This window comes from Durio zibethinus, chromosome 2 (genome assembly GCF_047325235.1).
Source record: "Durio zibethinus cultivar Kanyao isolate XHJ-2024 chromosome 2, ASM4732523v1, whole genome shotgun sequence".
NCBI classification, from domain to species: domain Eukaryota; kingdom Viridiplantae; phylum Streptophyta; class Magnoliopsida; order Malvales; family Malvaceae; genus Durio; species Durio zibethinus.
Window position 1 is genome coordinate 3,595,064 of NC_143163.1, and position 14,652 is coordinate 3,609,715.

The 14,652-nt window shown below is 34.2% G+C and overlaps 2 protein-coding genes across 3 annotated transcripts; both read left to right on the forward strand.

The window, feature by feature from the left end:
• Positions 1 to 656: 656 nt before the first annotated feature.
• On the forward strand, positions 657 to 4,634 carry LOC111308030 (UDP-glucose:glycoprotein glucosyltransferase-like). Of its 2 annotated transcripts, XM_089746357.1 has the most exons (8): positions 669 to 749; positions 830 to 922; positions 2,487 to 2,551; positions 3,348 to 3,450; positions 3,556 to 3,714; positions 3,790 to 3,930; positions 4,085 to 4,128; positions 4,212 to 4,634. In XM_089746357.1, the coding sequence occupies exons 4-8, from the start codon at positions 3,370 to 3,372 to the stop codon at positions 4,333 to 4,335; spliced, it is 549 nt and encodes a 182-aa protein (XP_089602483.1). In that variant the 5' UTR covers positions 669 to 749; positions 830 to 922; positions 2,487 to 2,551; positions 3,348 to 3,369; the 3' UTR covers positions 4,336 to 4,634. The 2 variants fall into 2 exon arrangements, with proteins under 2 accessions (XP_089602487.1, XP_089602483.1); XM_089746361.1 differs by lacking the exon at positions 3,348 to 3,450 and having other exon boundaries at positions 657 to 749.
• A 3,588-nt stretch (positions 4,635 to 8,222) lies between these two features.
• On the forward strand, positions 8,223 to 13,875 carry LOC111308881 (potassium channel AKT2/3-like). The gene is made up of 11 exons (XM_022907552.2): positions 8,223 to 8,616; positions 9,183 to 9,401; positions 10,388 to 10,546; positions 10,663 to 10,720; positions 11,051 to 11,368; positions 11,458 to 11,697; positions 11,796 to 12,113; positions 12,267 to 12,458; positions 12,718 to 12,793; positions 12,891 to 13,457; positions 13,538 to 13,875. The coding sequence occupies exons 1-11, from the start codon at positions 8,375 to 8,377 to the stop codon at positions 13,645 to 13,647; spliced, it is 2,499 nt and encodes an 832-aa protein (XP_022763287.1). The 5' UTR covers positions 8,223 to 8,374; the 3' UTR covers positions 13,648 to 13,875.
• Positions 13,876 to 14,652: the final 777 nt, after the last annotated feature.

A 14,652-nucleotide genomic window follows, 5' to 3' on the forward strand; every position in this document is an offset into this window, starting at 1 on the left:
CCTGGATGTTCCTGAGCCATGGCTTGTTGAGCCTGTTGTTGCTATGTATGCTTCTTCCTCAATACTTGCATTTTGATTTCTTTCTCGTCTTTTGCCCCTATCCTTTATTCGTTAGGAATGTTGAAGAGTTGCAACATCATGTACCTCACTGCCTTGACTGATCTCTCTTTCTTTCTCTCTCTGGGTATAAATACTTCAGTCATGACCTGGACAATATTTTGCTTGAGAACCTGGGAGACACAAGGACATTGCAAGCAGTTTTTGAACTTGAAGCTCTTGTTCTGACTGGTGAGTTAGTTTTTGTTTAGAACAATGTGAAATTTCCAAGCCTAACTGGAGGAGTGAATGAGAACTGTGTACATTTGCTGTTAAGATTTACACATTTGGGTGTGTAATTTAGGCCATTGTGCCGAGAAGGATCGTGACTCTCCCAGAGGTCTTCAGCTAATTCTTGGAACAAAGAGTACACCTCATTTGGTTGATATTGTGATGGCCAACTTGGGCTATTGGCAGATGAAAGTATCTCCTGGAGTTTGGTACCTGCAACTTGCTCCAGGCAGAAGTTCTGAGCTGTATCTTTTTAGAGATGGTGGTGATGATGGAAGTCAAGAGAAATCCTTGTCAAGGCGAATCACTATAAATGATTGACGGGTAAAGTAGTTCATCTTGAAGTGGTGAAGAAGAAGGGAAAAGAGCATGAAAAATTACTTATTTCAGCTGATGATTACAACCATTCAAAGGAAAAGAGGGTGAGTTTTTGCTGCTGTTTGAAATATTTTGTCCAATCTTCATTTGTATAGCTGAACAAATTCCTCTTTCCTCCTAGCAGGGACATAATGGCTGGAACTTAAACTTTGTCAAATGGGCTTCTGGTTTTATCGGTGGCAGCCAGCGATCAAAAAAGAGTGATGACAGTTTGGTGGTGAGCTTTTCTCTTTTTCTTTTTGGTAAATGTCTTTTGTTTATTTTGTTTGTTTGTGCTGTACTATATATTTTAATTTGATTTAGGGTTAACTGTTACAAGAAATTTATATAAATACGAACCTGGGAGAAGGGATCAGAATAAGAAGAAAGATGATATAAGAAAAGGGAAAGAGAATGATTGACCCTTGAACCAAGGTCAAAAGAAGTGTGTAAACATTTTTGTGAGAGGGAGCTTATATAGCGTCTTAATTTTGTTTTCCCCAATTGAAATTAATTTCCAGGTACAGCTGTAGTATGGACTTTATTTTTCCTCTTCTTGCACTATCAACACCAAAAAACTACATTAAGACAAGCAACAACATTAAGCTACCCAAAATGACTTTCAATATAATACCTAAACCAAGTTGAATGAAATCTCCCTTTGCTTTGACTATTGTGGTTTATATTTTTATGAGTGACATTATGCTGTAGCGGTTGAATTATATTTCTACACCAGTATTTCCTGACTGAGATATTTTCTTGAGTTTTATGTTAATGAGAGGTTAACTTTGTGTCAATAATTTACTCTTCCTCTTTAGGATTAGTGACTAAGCAGTCTTTATGATTTGTATTCAGTAAGCATTCTTAGGAACATGGATTATAAGTGAATCTTCTGGTTGTTTGTTAATGAGAGGTTGACTCTGTGTCAATAATTTACTCTTCCTCTTTAGGATTAGTCACTAAGCATTCTTTATGATTTGTATTCGGTAAGCGTTCTTAGGAAAATGGATTATAAGTGAATCTTCTGATTGTTTGTTTGTACTATGCGTTCACTTCCATAATTTCATTTGCTTAGTTTCAGTTTCTCTTCATCTTGTCACTGTTCCTTTCATAAATACTGGATACAAGAAAGCCTTATGGCTATTAACCTTAAATCGGTTGTCTACTTAAACTTTTTGAAAAGTTTCATACGCTGACATGGTCATACTCTCTTTTTCTTGTATTTATTATGGCTGTCGGAAAGGGTTATGAAAAGACTTAATACTGAGCATAGCTGATTGAATTAAATATCTCAAATTCAGAATGTTATTTTCATCTATTTCCCCTACCTTGTATCATACCTAATTAAATTTGATTAATTTTGTACCTCTTTTGAGGGGATTAGGATCCACAGAAGCTTTCCAATATCTTACAAGATAACACCGTGGCTTAAAAAAAGAAGAAAATGCAAAAAGAGGGGTTGTAAGCTCTTTAGTGAAGGATCAAAGCTTGCTTTCATGTCAATGAATGTACTTAATGTGAGAAGGGAGAATTAGGGAAGAGCTGGAAATCAGAAAAGGGATGAAGGCATAAGGAATAAAGGGTAAAAATAACCTAACTATCAATCTGGTATAATAACTTGGTTAGCAGATTAAAAAATGCAAATATAGCACTAGTATATAATATGTTTCTTATCATCACCATTTTCCTTATGGCATGACTCACTTGCTGGCATGGCTTTGTATGCTTTATTGTTTGAGATTTATATTTAATGTGTCATTCTCAAAGTAGTAGAATCATTGATGCTTTTTTTCCTCCCTCAGGAGCATGGGAAGGGTGGACGACATGGAAAAACAACTAACATATTCTCAATTGCTTCAGGACATTTGTAAGTATTCAAGTCCTTGTCTGCTTAACCATTTGATTACCTGTGCTCTTGGTTAGTAGAGTTTTCAGCATTTATATTTTTTGCGGCATATACGTTTACATGTTTATATATAGATATGTGCATGTGCATGCATGCAGGAGTATGTTGCCCTTGAAAACTTTCATCCCTGGTGTAAAATGGCTGTTGTAGATTTTGTATTTCATATTGTTATCCGTGATAAGTTTAACTTTGTCTGCAATATGTGAAATTTCTGTCTTTGTTTTATATTTTGCATTTTCTTCCAAGATACAAGAAACAAGTCTGACTTGGTTTATTTATTTTTTGAGTACCTGACTGTGGAAGGTGGATAAGATGCTTTTAAACTATGCATTCTGCTTACTTGACTGCTAAACCACACTCCTACAGAGACTTGTTTTTATTTGCTTGCTTGTGTTTTGCCTCTTTTCTATCTAACTTTTAATTAGGTTGTTATGGCAATGCAGTGGAGGAAATTATTTTTGACTAAATCCTGTAGTTTGCAGTTTGAATTTTTAGAGTTTTTATAAATCTAAAACAGTATTGAATGTGGCAAAAACAATTGACGAGTTGCAACCTGCTGTATTGTATTAAAATAGGACTTTTGCTCTTGGTGAAGTTAAAATTATTGCAATCTATAAAGTTTCTAATACAAGGTCGTTCATGTTTAAGCACACATCCCATACATTTGGTGATCTGCCTGTGCAATGACAGCATTTGTGGAATATTCTCTTAGCTAATCCTTGATCATTTGTTACTTTTCTTTGATTGCTTTTTGCAGATATGAACGCTTCCTTAAAATTATGATTTTAAGTGTATTAAAGAACACTTATCGTCCAGTGAAATTCTGGTTTATAAAGAACTACTTCTCTCCTCTGTTTAAGGTTGTATATATCATTTTGGCAGTCTTTCCATCTTTGTATGGCACTTTCTTTTCCCCTTGTTAATCTAATGTGCATATACTTTCTGGTTATTTGCACAAAATGTAGGATGTGATTCCACATATGGCACAGGAATATGGCTTTGAGTATGAACTAATTACCTACAAATGGCCTACATGGTTGCATAAGCAGAAAGAAAAGCTGCGAATTATCTGGGCATATAAGATTTTGTTCCTTGATGTTATATTCCCCCTTTCATTGGAAAAGGTATTGTTCCTGTTAGACAACTGTACTCTTTTGTTGCATTTGTTGCCAACCTCATGGATGAAAATGCATGTGCAGGTTATATTTGTTGATGCGGATCAAGTTGTTAGGGCAGATATGGGAGAACTCTATGACATGGATATAAAGGGAAGACCTCTTGCTTATACTCCTTTCTGTGACAACAATAAGGATATGGATGGATACCGATTTTGGAGACAAGTAATGTGATACCACACCTATCCCTGCACCATGTGCAAAATTGACTAATTTCTCTGTTTCTGTTTTATTGCTTCTGTCACCTGGGAACTGCAACTATAATACAATTGCTAGTCTAATCATGTCCTCTTTGTTCCTCTTCCTCTTTTCTGCACAGGGATTCTGGAAAGAACATTTACAAGGTAGAGCATACCATATCAGGTTTGTGATTACTTTCAAATTGTATAAGAATAAATTTCTTTCCTTCTAAAGATTATGTGGGCTTAACTATCATACTTCTATAGTGCGTTGTATGTGGTTGACTTGGTGAAGTTTCGTGAGACTGCAGCTGGAGATAATTTAAGAGTCTTTTATGAAACTCTTAGCAAGGATCCAAACTGTCTAGCCAATCTAGATCAGGCAAGTTAAATTCATTACATCATCTTTCTGTGCTTTTAGTATTCGCACTGACTTTACTATGTCAGTTTTTATGATGTAAATATTGTTTTTCTTCCCTCAATTTACTAAATAGTACATGTAATAAATGGCAGCTGGGTATTTTCACTTGTCTTTTCTGAGATTCACATTATACTAGAAACTTCCAAGTTTACCAAGGTTTTGTATTTTTTAGATAAAATTCGAATTTTACCAAGTTAGATGAGCATTTTAAGGCAATTATATATGTACCTGATACTCTAAGAGCTAGGATAGAATGGAGAAATTTTGTCAATATCATTTTAGTGCAACGGTTTCATACATGAGATTTTGTAGTAATTTTTATCTATTTTTTTTCATTTTGATAATACGCCAAGAAGCAAATATATATAATTGGATTTTAATAAAGTTGGGATTTGATCCACATTTGTAAATTTTTCTTCTTAATTTCATTTTATCTTACAATCCTTTGTAAAAAATATATATTTAATCACACTTTTAAGAAAGCTATATGCCACCAAATTAGTTGATATACTGGTTAAAAATTTGATTCAGTTATCAAATTGGCTATAAACCCCAAAATAAAGAGCCAATCCAGGGTCGGCTCCAGAAAGAATATGAAGGGGCATATTCATCAGTCACTTCTAATGTGTGCTTCGACGAAGGTCCGTTTGAGAGTGGAAAATTTGACCTGTCCCAATCGGTTTTCTTAGTTTGGGGCCAACACCCAGATACTTCCTCTCCAAAGTTCATGTCTTTTCGTTACATTCAAATTAATTACTGTGAGACACACGTTTCTTACTTAGTGAGGCCAAAATTTATAGTCAAATTTGGTCTATATGTTCTTTGTTTCGGATGATTAATTTTTTGTCGTGGTTCAAAGATTTATTCGAAGACTAGTTAAGCAATCAAAATTAGTACATTTAAATCTAACAACTAACAAGGCTATTTCATGAAAAAAAAAAAATCTAACAAAATTGGCTATATATGAATCCAAACCTTTAATTTAAAAAGGAAATTTTCAGTTCAAATCTCTTTCTTCTAAATTAAATGAGTTGAAAATAAAAATCAAATACATAACTTTCACAGTATAAAATGGCCTAAATTATTTCTGGACGAATTTAAAAAAATAAGTATATTAAATTTGATATGATCATGCAATAATTTTACGAATGATCTTATCCAATTGATCCATTTAAAAATCTAAAATTCTTTAATTACATGATGAGAATAACTATCACAGTGTCGTAATTATATTTTATAATTAAATTTTTAAGACTGATTATAAACGATATGCACAAGATGCATCCAAAAGGAAAACGTGAGGCTAATACTAATGGTAATATCTCAACAATATTACCAATCAAGGCATGCAATTTGGGCAGTTGATGGATGGAGAAGGCTTATATTATATATGCCCCCACCAGATACATACAGATAAGTGTCGGTTTTAAGACAATGAGATTAAATTAATGGTTGTTGGCTTGCCACACCTCAAATTGGATTAGCCTTCTTCTCACTTTTTACCGACCCAACAGGACTTGTCATTGTTCAATGTACAGTGCTTCACTTTTGTCCTATGTGGGCTCCATTTAAAATGACCCTTTTATTAAATGACCAAACCCCTTGGCTCTCGTTGCAATTAACGTGTAAACTATGAGATTATTACTATATATCCCTTGTAGATAGAGAAGAAAATTGAAAATTAAAATATTAAAAGAATTTCTGAATTTTATTAAAATATTTAAATAAATTTTATTTTTTATTTATATTCAACTATGTTTTTATTTTAAAAAATAAAGTAATATATATGAAAATTTTATATAAATACTAATTAAAATTTAAGCGTCGGCCAAATCAAGATATCAAGGAAAGTGAGAAGCAGTGATGAAAATGATTGAATAAGTCGCTGTTCTGAACGTCAGACCATTACTCGGTAATGCAACTCTTTTGTGGCCAAGAAAATTTACATCCCAAATAATTTTTTTATTATTTAGTTTTAATAATGAAATATCCCATAAGAATTTACAGGATATATCTTACATTGCTCTATTATATATATATATATTCGGTGAAGTGAGATTAAATATGAATGATTGAAATTTAAAATTTAAAATTTGATTGATGTACAAAACGGTGCCGTTGATACATTACTCTATGGTATCCTACTCACGGTGCAGAAGTTAATTTGTAGCATTAATGCCATCGTGGTGCATTTCATGTTTAGATTGATTTGATGAGATGTTGGCATTTGCATTCGCATTCGCATTCGCTTCCCCAATTACTTGACAATGGAATGTGCATCAGCTGCCACAGTTTGTAATTAAGAGTTAATGCCATGCGAGACAAGGATCAATCACTTCTTAGAGTTGAGGTCCCGCAAATCAAAAGCCATTGAATTCTACATCCAAATTAATCAAAAGGGTCTGATCTGATCACTGGCTTTTCCTTTTTAACTGAACCTTGGTTGGCAACTCAACTCTATATATTTTCTTGAATTAGCAAAAATTAACAGCCTACATATTTCAAATTTAATTAAGACACTCTGAGCTTTAGACATGAAAAACCTACTACTATAATTAAAACCATTCATAAAAAAAAAAAAAGGAAAAAAATTTTCTTAATTGTTTTTACTACAATTTTTTATTTTGATATTCCCACCATCCTGTTTTTGTCATGCTAAAACCAAAAAAAAAAAAAAAAAGAATCAAATTTGACAGGTAAAGATTGCTCCAAAATGTGTGGAAAATTAATAATACTACTAATATAATAAAGTATCATTGATTTAATTTTTTGCCTCAATTATAAAGAAAAGAGGGAGAAAATAGAAAAATAAAGCCAAATCCATTATGTGAATCTAAGGCAAATTCATGTAAAAGTGTAAAACGATTGTGCACTTCGGAATTATAAAAAGTTATAAATATTCTTTTTCCTTTTTTTAGAACACAAATTAACTTTGTATATCTAATTGCATTTATTCCAAAAAAAAGGAAGAAATAATTATTTTTCAATCACATTATTCTCATATTTTTAAAGTAATAATCGCTCTGAAACCAAATTAGTATCCATTATTAAAATTTTTTCGAATTCTATCAATATCTTCTTTTAGAAGATACATGAAAATTGATATTTTCTTTAGATTTTATGATGAATTAACTTTCATTTCTATTTTAACCAAAAAAAAAAATTAATAGTTCACAATGTTGTTGGTGTGGATATAAGTGGGGGCCATTTAAACTAGTTCTCACTGTTAATTTTTGCTATTAGCCAAACCATTAAAGTCTAAACTAGCAATCATTTTATGGGGTAATCAAGAGATATGGAGATGAAGTTATGAACCAAATACCGGTTGATGGAATGGGATTACAAATCGTTTTGACATTGACATTATTAGTGGAGTGCTTTTGATTAATCAACTTTCCTTGAACAGAGCTAGCTATATCAATAATAAGGCCAAGTGGGGAATTGTTGGATATGCAAGAAAAAGCGTATGATGATTATTATCAAGGGAAATTACTCTTCCACACCTAGTCTATTCCTCACATTGATTATATGGCTAGGTTGGCTCTTTCGGCATACATGTCTATGACAATTAAGCCCAACAAAAATGTGAAAATGTGGCCATTTTCTAGCATAATGTAATGATGTTGGAATTATATCATATCAGAAGAGAGAAAATGGAATTTGTTATGGTCCTTAATCCTCGTTCAGTAAGTTAAAAGGCCAAATATTGCACAACCCACCAATTCCATTTGGTGTCTTATACCAAACACATCAATCAATGAAGGTGGTTTCCTAATGGCACTGGCTTCATTTCATTTCCAGGGTCACTGTAATTTTTTTTTTTTTTTTATAGGACCACCAACTGCTCTTCCATACCCACAATAATAATATCAACTCTCTTAATACTACTCTCCTTTCTGGCCTTGCCTTTTCTCTCCCATCTTCTCCTTCCATTCAATCCCTTCTAAAAATCAATCAAAGAACTCTCGTTCACTATCCTTCTCTGTATTTAACTCATCAGTCCTTGGAAATGGAAATGAAATTTACTCCAGAAGCATTCAACTTAACCTCTAGCATGAAGAGGGTTCAGCAGCAAAAAGAGCAGGGCCAGACTGATCATGAAACTCCACACTGTGATTCAGATGAAGATACATCTCTCAGTCTGAGTAGCTTGTCAAAGCTTATACTTCCTCCTTTGGGTGTTTCAAGCTATAACCAGAATCAAATAAAGTCGAAAGGATGGATCATCTCTCCTCTGGATTCAAAATACAGGTATATTTGGTACAATAATTGCTAGAGAAAGAAGAATTATATTTGTCAATAATAAACATTTGATTTTTCCTATTTGAACAATACAATTTTGTTGGTACATGAAAAGCATGCTTGTGTTCCACTTCTGTCAATTACATAAATGATTATGATCAGAGCATGCACATATTCATGCTTGGTTAGATCACCAAATTCACCTGCACCCCAAAAAACGTGCACGTGAGATACAAGGTTAAAGCATTTACTCCTAACTTGCTGCAGCTTGTACCTAACATTCTTATGGCATAAATTCTCTCACCTTTTAATTTGCTTTTTCGAGTTGATCTTGGGTTTGACGGATACTTTGACTCTGTTCAGCTGTGAGTTGACTTGATCTTGGTGGAAACAGAAATAAGCTTGAGACTTCAAAAAAAAAAAAAAAAACCCTTAAATTTTGTACAGTTTGATTCATTGGTGGAGTTCAATTTTCTCCAAATTTCTTTTATATGGTAAAATGTTCAACAATTTATGTATGCAACATACAGCTGCAAATTCATGTAATTAATCAATGTTATGATGTGTATATGCAGGTGCTGGGAAATATTTATGGTGATGTTAGTATTTTATTCTGCATGGGTTTACCCTTTTGAAGTAGCTTTTTTCAGCTCCTCCCCACCTAGAAAACTCTACATTGCCGACAACATTGTGGATCTGTTCTTCGCAATTGATATCGTCTTGACATTTTTTGTTGCACATATTGATTCAAGAACCCAGCTGCTAGTCCAAGACTCTAAGAAGATTGCTGTCAGGTTAGTGAATTCATTCTTAATCAAAAACATTATAGTTTTCATTCCAAATAACACAAAATGCTTTTTTTTTATCTAGAAAAAAAAACCAGATTCTTTTTTTTTTTCTTAGATTAAAAGAAAGATAGAGGGTTGGGTTTCGGCTTTTGACGAATTTAATCTCAGGGGTAGGTTCCTAATTATGTCGGTAATGGAAGGAGAACATACCGCATGACAAATTAATTAGTTCGGTGCTTTTATTGTACACAATTGTTTTTGTCTCTATCAACTGGCTTGACGGCAACCACGTGGTTATGATTGTACTGTTCTTTAAAAAGATAAAACTCTAAAACCAGAAAAAAAATAATGTTCTTCTAATTTCTAGTTCTGCTTCGGACCGGGACCAGCCCAGGACATGTAATTATTTCGATAATTAAAAGGGAATCTATCTTTCGTCATGCATGAAAATATATATATTTTTTAAAGAAAAGATGGGTCACTGGAGATTGTGGGTTGGCTTCAAGAATCTGATTTGCTCCAAACTTCCATCCATTCATCATTGCTCCAACTTAAACTGTACAAACTGTAGAATCTCACCAGCTAGACTATTCAGTCAAACAATAATTTTTGAATGCTGGGGGTAACGGAAATGATGTTTGCTGTCTGGCCCCCACAAAGCCATCTTTGAGCAGATAACAATGAAAAGAAAATTTATACTACAATTTTTAGTGCAATTTCAAAATAAAAAAAAAAATTGTATGCAGATTTAAAGACAAGAACTAAACATTGGGTGGAAAATTGAAGGTTGAAAACAAATACAGAAAACTGAAGCACCTCGTCCAAATGGGTAATTTGGGCTCCTTTCACAGTACTAAAGGGCAGCGAGAATCATCCCAACTATGCTGCCAAAAAAATCCTTTTAGAATTACAAGTTTAATTTGGAAATAAAGGGAATTGAGAAAAAATATATATAATGATGGTTCATTAGTTTGGCGTTTGGGTGTGGATAGGTACCTTTCAACATGGTTCCTAATGGATGTGGCATCAACTATCCCATATGAGGCACTAGGCTACTTGTTCACTGGCAAAAGCAAAATGGGCATTTCTTATTCCCTTTTAGGATTGCTCAGATTTTGGCGTCTCAGGCGTGTCAAGCAGCTTTTTACCAGGTTTTGCTTCATTACTACTATCTGTCATCGTTATTCTCGGTTTTGTAGTAAATCAAAGTTGTGATCGAAATTTTCTTGTCACCCCTTAATCTTACAGTTTCTATATTTACTTGTAGGCTGGAGAAGGACATCAGATTCAGCTATTTCTGGATCCGATGTGCTAGGCTTCTAGCTGTGAGCGAAATTTGCAACCTTCAATCCGTTTTGAAAAACAAAATGAAACCCTAATAAGATTTTTCATTGTTATATTGATACTTTTATCAATAGACCCCGTTGTGCTTGTGACTTTCAAGTTTCAATCGTGCTCAAAAAAACAGGCTAGTGAATTAGCCAAAGGGCTGCTTTTAGGCCCATTCTCTTCAGCCCGTAAATTATTTATGGTTGAAAATATGCTTTTTTTTTAGAATGAAAATATGGGAATTGTTTGAAAAAAAAATTTGTCTTCAGAATTCAGACAATATGATCAAATTTAAGTTGAGTCGGTTTGTTGATGAACTGATACAGGTGACGTTGTTTCTAGTGCACTGTGCTGGATGTCTTTACTACCTGCTAGCTGACCGATATCCACACCAGGGAAGGACATGGCTGGGGTCAGTGAATCCAAATTTCAGGGAAACAAGCCTTTGGATCCGATATATCTCAGCTTTATATTGGTCCATCACCACTATGACCACAGTTGGTTATGGTGACCTCCATGCAGTAAATACTGTGGAAATGATCTTTATAATTTTCTACATGCTCTTCAACCTTGGCTTGACTGCTTATATAATTGGTAACATGACAAATTTAGTGGTTGAAGGAACTCGTCGTACCATGGAATTTGTAAGTACTTCCAATGTTTGCCAATTCAATTATGTCCATTCAATTAGGCTACCTGTTGAGTTTCATGGAATTTTTGGCTGATGGTGCAGAGGAATAGCATTGAAGCAGCTTCAAATTTTGTCTCTAGAAACCGGTTGCCCCGAAGGTTGAAAGACCAGATATTGGCTTACATGTGTTTGAGGTTTAAGGCTGAGAGCTTGAACCAGCAGCAACTCATTGAACAATTACCAAAATCCATTTATACAAGCATCTGCCAGCATTTGTTCTTACCAACGGTAGAGAAAGTATACCTTTTCAACGGTATATCAAGGGAAATTTTGCTGCACCTGGTAGGATTAATATCCTTAGCTCCTAGCCAAATTTGTCATGAAAATTAGTTATAGCACAAGAAAGTTAAGCTCTGGGAGTTTCGGAATTTTGTTATCAGGTTGCAAAGATGAAAGCTGAATATATACCACCGAGAGAGGATGTGATTATGCAGAATGAAGCACCAGATGATGTTTACATCATTGTGTCTGGAGAAGTGGAAATCATTGACTGTGAAATGGAGAAAGAGCTAGTTGTTGGAACCCTGCATTCTGGGGACTTGTTTGGAGAAATTGGAGCACTTTGTTGCAGACCTCAAAGATTTACATTCCGAACAAGGACACTTTCTCAACTCTTGAGGCTCAAAACCACCAATCTGGTTGAAGCAATGCAGACCAAACAAGAAGATAATGTTGCTATCCTTGAAAACTTCCTTCAGGTCAGTTGATATGCAAGTTTCAAGAGTTTGTTACTCTCATGTTGATTTCTTTAAAATGCAATCTGTTTCGTTTGAGAATTCTTTTTCAGGCTGGCTAGTTGCTAAAATCTAGTTATTCAGAGGACTAAAGGTTGAACTTGTGATGTGTTGCAGCATAACCAAAGGCTGAAGGATCTTAAAATTGGAGGTTTAGTAGTGGAGGGTGGAGAAGAAGGTGGTGATCCAAAAAACATTGCCATTAATTTGCTGAACGTGGCCGATTCAGGCAATGCTGCTTTTCTTGATGAGCTTCTGAAGGCAAGATTGGACCCTGACATAGGAGATTCTGAAGGTAGAACCCCATTGGTAAGTTCTTATTTATCTGTCCTGTCAACATGTACCTCACAGAATGTTCATAACTTGGCAATTAAAATTGTTAGTCTATATAAATGTAACTTACATATCTCGTTCGTAAAGGCCCAGCTCTCTTCTATAGGACATTGAGCTTAGACTCAAAGGCTTGAGCATCGATAATTTTATTTATGAATGTTACAACCAGAATAAACCCAACTAACACAAACTATATATAAGTAGTAATTGCTTCTATTTATGCGTGATTCCTCAGCATATAGCAGCATCAAAAGGGCATGAAGAATGTGTACTGGTACTCCTCAAGCATGCTTGCAATGTACATTTACGAGGTAAAATAAGATATTAATGCCTTAATTAAATTCATCTTAAAAGTTAGAACAAGTCAAATTCTTAAGATTATATCTTCTGATACCATATATGTGGCAGATATGAACGGTAACACTGCATTGTGGGATGCAATATTCTCAAAGCACCATTCCATATTTAGAATCCTATATCATTGTGCTGCCATTTCCGACCCTTTCACTGCTGGTGATCTCTTATGCACTGCTGCAAAAAGAAATGATCTGACAGTGATGGAAGAATTATTGAAATATGGATTGAGTGTGGACACAAAGGATCGCCATGGATTAACAGCATTACAGATTGCCTTGAAAGAGAAACACGAAGATATGGTTAATCTACTTGTAATGAATGGAGCCGATGTCATCAATGCTAATACATATGAATTTTCTTCCAAAACTTTGAATGAAATGCTGCAGAAGCGAGAGATTGGCCACCGAATTACAGTAACTGATACTACATCTAGTGAAGTACTATTGAAGAAGCTTGAAGGGGAGTATGCAGGCATATTAGGGAAAAGCAGAGGACTAGATCATCCAAGGGTGAGCATTTATAGAGGTCACCCTCTAATGAGAAAAGAATCTTGTTGCACGGAGCCTGGGAAGCTAATAAGGTTGCCAGATTCACTTGAGGAGCTCAAGAATTTTGCAGGTTTGTACCTTAGATGAAATGAACTTATTGTCTATATATTCTTTTCTTTGCGAGGCTATTAACTTAATCATTTCTAACAGGAGAAAAATTCGGGATTGATGCAAGAAACGCCATTGTAACAGATGAAGCAGGGGCTGAAATTGATTCCATTGAAGTTGTTAGAGATAACGATAAGCTTTTCATTTTTTGAAAAACCAATAAATTACGTTATGTAATCAGATTTATTAGAAGTGCTAGTATCTATTAACAAAATTGGATCAGACAGATTAAAGCTTCTTCTGCAATGTGCATATTCCAGAAGGAAAGCACAATCTTATGCAATTGTAAATTACTAGTTTCACATAATCAGGGAAATGTTTAACTTCCCTTTGTTTGAAATTAAGAACATCTTTTCAAATAGCCAGAGAAAATTATCAAATGGTTCAATCTGTTGCAAAAACTCCCTGCAAGATTATAATAAGACCAATAATAGATCCTTAATAAATCGAATCAACTATGTAAAATTGTCATTTGATCATCATTTGATTAGCTAACTAATGTGTTTGAAGTTGAAAAACCTCTGGTCTAGCACATATTTTACAAGGTGAAAACAAGAAAATTTTGCCATACAAATATCAGAAACTGATTGTTTCATTGTACGGTTGGGCCCCAATTTTTAATCTCTTCAAACTGATGTTACAACTCGTCGTTGAACCGCATAATATGCAACATTGCAACTCACTCTCTCTCGAGTGTTGTCCTTTCATGACAGCTTGTTGTTTAATCTATTCCAACTAACATATTTGCAAATAAAGTTCGAGTACAACACTCCCTATAGTGTGAAAACAAACATTCCTTTGGGTTTTTTTTTTTTTTTTTTTGTCTTTTTTACAATCTTGGGTATAAGAAAAAAAAAAAAACCACTAAATTTTAACGAGTTGTTTCCCTTTAGCTCCAATGGAGTGAAGATCAGGAATTTTTGCTATTCCTTCTAAACTTTGTGAAGAGAGTTTAATTTAGTATTTACTTTGGACGATTCCAGGAATTTTGTTGGCCCATCTCCAATGACACAAGTCCCTTCTGTAAAGAATCAACAGGTAGGTAAGCATAGTAGGACATATATGTTTAAACATTATTATAATATTCCTTTGAAAAGTTAAAACAGATCAATCTTAAATTTGATGCCTAAAAGAGAATGTGGATTCTTGGAAGAGAA

Excerpts from the sequence above, each read along its gene's own strand:
- LOC111308030 (XM_089746357.1), top strand. The coding sequence starts at position 3,370 with ATGATTTTAAGTGTATTAAAGAACACTTATCGTCCAGTGAAATTCTGG. Across the intron at positions 3,451-3,555 it reads ACTTCTCTCCTCTGTTTAAG|GATGTGATTCCACATATGGC; the intron begins GTTGTATATATC and ends CACAAAATGTAG. Across the intron at positions 3,931-4,084 it reads GATACCGATTTTGGAGACAA|GGATTCTGGAAAGAACATTT; the intron begins GTAATGTGATAC and ends TTTTCTGCACAG.
- LOC111308881 (XM_022907552.2), top strand. The coding sequence starts at position 8,375 with ATGGAAATGAAATTTACTCCAGAAGCATTCAACTTAACCTCTAGCATG. Across the intron at positions 9,402-10,387 it reads TCTAAGAAGATTGCTGTCAG|GTACCTTTCAACATGGTTCC; the intron begins GTTAGTGAATTC and ends GGGTGTGGATAG. Across the intron at positions 11,369-11,457 it reads CTCGTCGTACCATGGAATTT|AGGAATAGCATTGAAGCAGC; the intron begins GTAAGTACTTCC and ends CTGATGGTGCAG.